This window comes from Montipora capricornis, chromosome 13, assembly GCF_036669925.1.
Source record: "Montipora capricornis isolate CH-2021 chromosome 13, ASM3666992v2, whole genome shotgun sequence".
NCBI lineage: Eukaryota > Metazoa > Cnidaria > Anthozoa > Scleractinia > Acroporidae > Montipora > Montipora capricornis.
In genome coordinates, this window is record NC_090895.1 from 15246749 (window position 1) to 15254642 (window position 7894).

The 7894-nt window shown below is 39.6% G+C and overlaps 1 protein-coding gene across 1 annotated transcript; it reads right to left on the reverse strand.

Moving 5' to 3' along the window:
- Positions 1-1541: 1541 nt before the first annotated feature.
- Positions 1542-6265, reverse strand: LOC138030594 (uncharacterized). Its single transcript, XM_068878486.1, has 6 exons — positions 6240-6265; positions 5941-5998; positions 3925-4242; positions 3517-3819; positions 2869-3370; positions 1542-1651 (listed from the first exon to the last, which is right to left on the reverse strand). The coding sequence occupies exons 1-6, from the start codon at positions 6263-6265 to the stop codon at positions 1542-1544; spliced, it is 1317 nt and encodes a 438-aa protein (XP_068734587.1).
- Between the last annotated feature and the right edge of the window lie 1629 nt (positions 6266-7894).

Consider the following 7894-nt stretch of genomic DNA (forward strand, 5'->3'; position numbering starts at 1 on the left):
GCAATGTTGAAAGCGAGGAATGAGCATGGAATACATGATGCTAAAGTTGTCGGAAGATTTTTATTCATCCACAACGAAAAGTACAACCATCAAAATTTTCCAGATTTTCTAAGACTAATCTTTTGTGATGTTTTTTCTTCTTCTTTCAACAGTAGAAAACCCCGTCAATACACCTTATTCACAAATGGCCGCCAACCTGGGACGAGCGCGCAGCCAAACATGGAATCGAGGCGTTTTGGGATAAAACTTTAAGATCATCGAAGGAAACAAGTGAAACTATGTCTGTAGTGCTTTCGGAAAGCGATATTCCCGGTTCCTCTTTAAATGGAAGAAATCCATCGGAGCTGAAAAACGACGAGTTACGTTTTTGGCTTAAATGCCGTGATGATCCCCCAAAGGTTTACGCACAAAAGCCCAACTCGTTAAGCGTTAAGCTTGTATTGTTCGATCGATGCATCCATTTGACACAATAACCTTTGAAATTAATATGCTCTTTTGTGTTTCTAAACAGTAAGATAGTATTCTTAGATCAATGTTTACATTTGACACAATCAACCTGTAAGACTCCTTTGCGTTTCTGAAAAGAGTTGAAGAATACATCAGTCAAGGAAAGGACGGTATCGTTGTTGATCCTGATCCAAATTCACTGTACACGAAACGAAAACTTGCCAAGCAGAGTGATACTGCTGGGCAAAATTACCTATTACCAACTAGTTCCAGTAGTTCTGCTGTCGCTTCAAGTTCGGAGCAAACGGTGAATTTTACAAATCATGGCTGGGGCAATCGCTTAGCAAAAATGCCGCTTTTTACCAAAGCTGAGATGAATCGATTCATTGAAAAAAGTGGCAAACACCTAGGAAGCAGTCATTCCGAACCGACCAGCTGGAAAAAAGCAAAAACTTTTTTAGAGGACAAATATCTTTAAGATGTTCAATGCACAAGTGATGAAACCCACTTTTATTTTCGCTGCAGATGTTATCATTCCTTCAGGAAAAACGACGAACCGCATGTTCTTAGGGTTGCATTATGCATTCTATCAGGAGACGTTGTGCAATCAACGTGTTCTTGCGTTGCAGGGAAAACTGGTTACTGTAATCATTCTTTGGCACTGATGCTGAAAATGTGCAAATATTCTTTGTTTGAGAGAACAAGTACGCTTGATTTGCATGATGATGCCGACAATCCAACTGAAGCTTGCACGTCAAGGCTTCAAACCTGGCACCGAAAGGGGAGGGGGGACACTATTGTATCAGAACCAGTTACGGATTTAATTGTGAAAAAAACCAAACTGAGCGACAGTGAACCTCGAAGAGAGACTGGCTTGAAGTGTCTACTTTATGAAGCAAGAAATAATGTCGCAGTCCAAGAGGCCGAAGAAACAAGATTTAAGGACACTTTAAGGGAAATAAATCCTAAAATGGGATTAGCAAGCGTCTCAAGCAATCATGATAACTTGGTTGATACTAAATATGGGAAAAGCCCTGTAGGATCCTTCTCAAGCTATCAGCTGTCGCATACTGAGTAAAACTTTGATGTTTATATTAACGTTGAGCCTGCAGTTCAGAGAATTGATACAGACACAAACAATCCTCAAATAAATCAGTTTCCTCGTTTCCCTTTACAAAACCAAGGAGAAAGTGAGGAACGTAACCTGAGTGATGATAAAAAGGAGTTTGTTAACCGACTAAAGTTGGACGAGGATGAGATTAACGCATTAGAGGGCGCCACAAGAGATCAAGCCAGTAGTGAGCTGTGGAGATCCGAACGTCGATTCCGGTTTACAACTTCAAATTTTCACTTAATTTCTCACCGGAAAAGAAACCAAAATTTTGCTAACACTCTTATACATCCCAATGCTTTCACTTAAAGGCATACAAGCCATGGGATTAAGAACGAGACAGAAGCAATACATGCCTACCTGAAACAATGAACAATAGATCAATGCCAGTTGATGTTTATAAATGTGGCCTTGTTGTGTCCCAAAAAGAACCAACCCTGGCCTGTACGCCTGACGGGAAAGTAATCGATCCAGGTTACACAGAACCGTTTGGATTTCTCGAAATAAAATGTCCTGAGACGAAGTTTCTTGTAACGCCTCTAGATGCTTGCTCTGACAGCAACTTCTGTTGTGAAAACGTTGATGGACAGTGCAAACTGAAAATTACCCTATTATGCACAGGTACAAGGTCAAATGGGAATTACGGGTGCCAAGTGGTGTGATTTTGTGGTGTACACCAAGAAGGGAATGTCAATAGAAAGAATCCCCTTTGATCCCCAGTACTGGCATGAACTGGAAGGCAAGCTACGTTTGTACTATTATGAAAATTTCATCGATTTTGCCATTGTTGAAGCCTTGTAGGCCCCAATGTTATGTACACTTACGCATGTATTGGGCTTGATGGAGGTTTCTTCTTGGGGTTTCACGAGCATACATCCCCCATCCATCAAACCACAGGCGTATATGTCAGTTGACGAAAACAATGTTGTTGCTAATGATGTTGTTATGCTAACAAAACCTTTACATGTTTAACACGAGTCTATACAATCAACAGGAAGTAATAATTATTTAATGTAGACAAGAAAAGGGCAACTGATACAACTGATATTTAGTCATATTTTTGTAACTGCGACAAGATTGTTCAGAGACTAAAAAAAAAACAATGAAAACTTTCACTTCGAGTAGCCAGTGTTTGTGATTAGGTCGTGAGTCCTCAGATTATTATTCAGATAAAATGGGATTCTGAACGTTACATAAGAAACTACAAACCGTCCACATTTGGTTGACTAGAGGAATTGAAGTCAACTGTGTTATTATGTCCCAAATGTGGAAATTTTTAATTTCATTAATAGCTCTCTCTACATGTATACGTAAGGAAGCAATGACTTGTGTTTTAACCACATCTTCGGCTGGCATTTGCTGAGACTGCCCAAGAAATGGCCGGATATTCAAAGAGACTCCCAGAGGGAGTAGGTCCTCAACTGTGAAACCTTTGTCGGCCATTACGTCGTCACCTTCATTAAACGGTAAGTCTAAGATGCCACTCCTTTCAGCAATCTCTCTGTCCGAGATACTACCAGCGTAAAGCTCACTTATGAATGTTATTGCTCCTGAAGGGGCTATTCCAATAAGTCCTTTCAGAGTGGTGTGATTCTTGTACGAACTGAATAATCTGCTGTTCAGGAGCAGGCTGCTTGGCATTTGACATTTTATCTCCGTACAGTCAAGGATAACTCGTGTCTTGGGATATTTAGACTTGAAATCGTCAGGCATAGATTTATCAACTTCCTCTCGGTTGGGCCAAATATTTATAGTGCCAAAACGAAGATACACAAAGTTGATCCAGGAAACAAAAATCCTGCTGACTGTTGGCTGAGAGATGCCAAATAAAAACGCCAAATGTGCTTCATTAAACCCTTGTCGCAATCGGCACATGACTAAAAGAAATTCATCTTCGGGTTTCAGAGTTCTCTTTCGCCCAGGTTTGTTTTTCGGATTGTCCCATCGTATTGATGTACCGGGACCTTTTTGTCGGTCGAACGCCAGTAGCGGATGTTTTGTCCGTTTTCCCCTGGGTCTAAGTATACCAGCGTAGCCTGGAATGTCTGCAAGTTTGGAAACCCAGTGTAAAACGAAATAGATTCATCTCCAGACAGATTATTTATGCAAAACATGCGTGACTTTAATTCTTCGTTCTCCTCGAGTTGACTCTTAATTTCTGGCTGGGCATTTCTCAATTGGGCTTCTGTATTTCCTAGTTTCTCTTTTAAAACTGATACTTCCTCATCTAACCGCGCAGTTTCCTCTTGAGCTTGTAACAACTGGAATCGTAATGACTCGCGTGAATCTTATGATTCAGTATTTACAATTTCAGCTGTTTCGAGAGAAACTGTATCGTCCGCTTCGGATGTTATGTCGCTGCTTACCGTGAATGATTCTTCCAGTCGATGCTTGCCCTTCTTCCGTGAAAATCTTGCAGACGGCGGCGGTCTCTTTCGCGGTGAAGTGCGCCATGCAAATTTCGAAGGAACTGCGGTGATGTCTACACTAATCTTCTTTCCTCCAAGGCCTTTTTTTATTTCGCTTTCACGAAAATGCAGTGAGCAAACTTTTGTAATCTCCGTCAGTTTGAATTTCGTTCCAACGTCTCTTCGAATCTTCTGCAGCCATTGAGCTCGAAGGTTTGGATCTTTCGGAAAATTGAAGAAGCCGACTCTCTTTCCGTTGGCGTCTACGGTTCCTCCCTGGTTGCAAAGAGGAACACTGCAATTAATATTTGAACTAGGACTCATCCCCAATGAAATTAGCAGTCAGGAAACTGTCCCATTAAAGAAATCGCTTTTAGATGACCGATAATTTCAACGTAAGTTGGCCAAAGTTTGCACGAAAACAAATTTTTATCCCAAAACGCCTCGATTCCATGTTTGGCCGCGCGCTCGCCTCAGGTTGGCGCCTATTTGTGAATAAGGTGTATTTGCATTTTCTTTCTTAGTTTTTCAAAATGGCTGTTAATGAACCCTTTTTCATGAATAACAAACGAAAAGGCCAAGAGTCTACTCTACAATGGTTTTTATAATTTTCCGATCCATTACTTTTTTTTCAAACATGTTAGTTTTTCTTTTTTTCGTGCTATTTTCTTTTCAATTTGGATCTTATGTTACTTTTGTCACACTCTAATCCCTATGGCTGCCCAGCTTGCAACACGCATTACTTTTGTAATCAACAGTGAATCTCAGTATTTGTTCTCTTAATCTGAGAGGACTTGGGGACAGCTTGAAGAGACAAGAAGTTTTTAATTGGCTAAGAAAGAAAAAATATTCAATTTATATGCTCCAAGAAGTGCACTGTTCTGAAAAAAGCAATCCCATGTGGTCTGCAGAATGGGGATATAGAGCTATCTTTAGTGGCCTTGCTAGTAATCAGAGCGTAGTCGCTGTCCTATTTAATTTAACACCTTCGATTTTAAAATTAAAAAATCCTTCTCGGATCCAAACGGTAGATACATTATTTGCGACATTGAGACAGATAAAAAGTATATTACTTTAGCTACATTATACGCGCCAAATGACGACGATCCAAGCTTCTTTGAAACTTTCTTCGCTCATTTGCTTGATTTTGAGTGCGACGATATTATTTTCGGAGGAGATTTTAACCTTGTTTTAGATGTAACCGCAGACAAGAAAGGTGGGAACCCTAAAACTCATAGTAAATGCCTTGAAATTATTAGACAGTTTGTTACAGAACTCGATCTTCTGGATGCGTGGAGAGTCTTAAATCCGGATAGTTGTTTATTCACTTGGCGCCGAAAAAACCCTAAAATTTCATGCCGACTAGATTTTTTCCTCATGAAGCCAAAGTCTCATGTGTAATGTTACGAGTGCTAGTATTTCTGTCGGTTATAAAACAGATCATTCACTAATAGACATCAAAATAGTTCTACATTCCAATCCAAGAGGTCCCGGTTTCTGGAAACTTAACACCTCCTTTCTGAATAAAAATGATTACATAGGTCAAATTCGAGTAGTTATTAAGTAATGATCCGTGTAAGGTGGATAACAATTTCCTTTGTTATGCGGCAACGGGGCTTTCCCCACATAGGAATGTTATCATTTTTACACAGAGAATGCATAAACCTACAGGAAAGCCGTTAACGCAATAAAATTCATTTACAGCCCACTTTGAAAAGATGTTTTTTTGTGTGAAAATATTTTGACCAATCACAAGAGTTGAAAACAAAAGCCAAGAAACATTTACAATTTTACATGTTCCCCACATACGATTTCTGTGGAATTCATTTAAACTGAGACCAGATGAAAGATGGAAGATGGTTGGAAAGTAAGGATGAATATAATACTGCTTTTATGAAGTTTTGTTAACTTTTGCTGTTTAAGCCAATCAGAAGTAAGTACAGACAATAGAAAAGTTATCACCTTTTCGCATACCAATTGAATTCCAACATGTTCGTTGCCGTTGTTGCTATCGTTCTTATCTGGACCGTTTCTTAAAGAAACACACGAGGAATATTGACATGAACTATGAACGACGCCTTGTTGTGGGAGATGATTAAACTCAAAATTAGAGAGCATTCGATAAAGTATGCTACTACCAAAAGAGCCAAAACCGTACGACGCGAAGAACAACTCGAGAAGGAAATTTTAAAGACGAGATTTTTTTGAACATCGAGCAATAAATCGCGCCAGCGGCCAAAAATCCCATAAGAGCTTGCGCGCATCTTACTTACAGATCAGGACTTGTACCGTCGGCCATATTGTGTCGCGGTGGAAGAGCACATAGAAGTTAGTTGTATTGAGTGCAAGCGATTAGCCAACCATTTTACACAGGTATTTCATTCAGTCACTTCGGAAAGACCTGTAAAGCTTTGAAAAACGTTTTGAAGAGGTGAATTTATCGTATTTAGTTTAACCTTCTTGCAAGGTTATAACCAGTACGCAAATTGTTCGAAAAGATCTTTCTGCCGTAAGATTTCGAGTTCTCCGACTCTGCTAATAAGAGATCCAGTCTAGAATTAGTGTGTCAAGACTTGCTTTTGGACTATCTTGAGACTGCAAACCTAGGATGAATTCTTATTACACTTCTATTAAAATAGTGTGAACAGTTCTTTTGTCATTGCCTTGTCTGTGACCGGTGATCTGATATTCGAGTTAGAGGTAGTCAAGTTGATGTGGAAGCAGCTTCTGTCACTTGCGTTACGGTTCAGTGAGGTTTCCTACAGATCGTTTTCGGACTGCTGTTGTCGTTACAGCTCGGTGTACTCTATCGCTAGACCTTGCAAAAGGTAATTTTGTCCTTTTTTTTTTTTGAAAGGTATTGAGTATTCGTGGATAGGTTCCTTTAGAGTTGATTTTCAGCTTATCTCCCGCACACTTCTTCCGTAAAAAGATTCGTGAGACCCCCAGTGTTTAAGTGTTTCCTTTTCAGTTCCCCCCAAGATTGTCTTCAGCTTAGCTTCAATTGTCAACTTTCAATTTCGATTGTTGAGTTGAATTTATCACAAAATTTGCCACAAATGTTTCACTTTTCAATTCACTAGAGTAAAGTCTAGCTTATATCAAGGTTGAAAAAAAAGTTATTTAGGGTTTGATCTTTGTGAAGAATTGAAAAAAAAAAAGAAAGAATTTAGTCCCAGCTGAGCCTCGGATATTGTAAACAATATCTTCATCAGTACTTACTTATAGTATATGTAAAAAACCAACAAGGAAGAATCTCGTCCCATAAATGATGTTAAAGGAAAAATGTCAAGCCTGTAGGAATGCCACTATCCGCCTCTGATGTTCAGCGTCCAAATGCACAATGCCCCTGTACAAGCTAAAACATTTAAAGTCACTACCAAAGTCCACTTATGTCCAGGTTCGACCCTAATTAGATGCACACCCAATTTTGACATCCAACCAGAAGTGTTCCTTTAGGTCTAAGCATTTGCTACCCATTTTCAACAATAACATAAGGGTAAAGGTCAGCATTATTTTTAGCTTTGGGTAAATGCAACAGCTAATCTTCACTTAAAGAGTAGCATTTGGGGGACACTTTGTGACATAAATTGTCTGTATTCTGAGACACAAGTGATGTTGAAGTTGGCGAGAAGAGCAAGGGGACACTTCGTGACACTTATTGAAATCCGCGTGCATCTAATTAGGGTCAAACCTGGACATATCTCCAAAGTCAGTAGATGATTTGTTCCCTGAAGCTAAGAAAACTTTTTGGGAAAAAAAGTTTGGCTGTGTGGCCCTCATAAGCAGTTTAAGGTGCTGTGGTGCATGTTATGTAAGGTTGCACAGGCTGTCACCCAGTGTAAACAAAAGTGTTCCACAGCCCCTGTCTGCAAACAATTTTATTTAAAATCAAGTTGGTTGTGCCCCAGTGTCATATGAACTGACG

Bases quoted from the DNA above. Each gene is read 5' to 3' on its own strand.
- LOC138030594 (XM_068878486.1), bottom strand. From the start codon at position 6,265: ATGGCCGACGGTACAAGTCCTGATCT. The intron at 4,243-5,940 runs GTATGCGAAAAG...CTTTGCAACCAG, and splicing joins AACATGTTGGAATTCAATTG to GGAGGAACCGTAGACGCCAA. The intron at 3,371-3,516 runs GTACATCAATAC...GGCATCTCTCAG, and splicing joins CGACCGACAAAAAGGTCCCG to CCAACAGTCAGCAGGATTTT.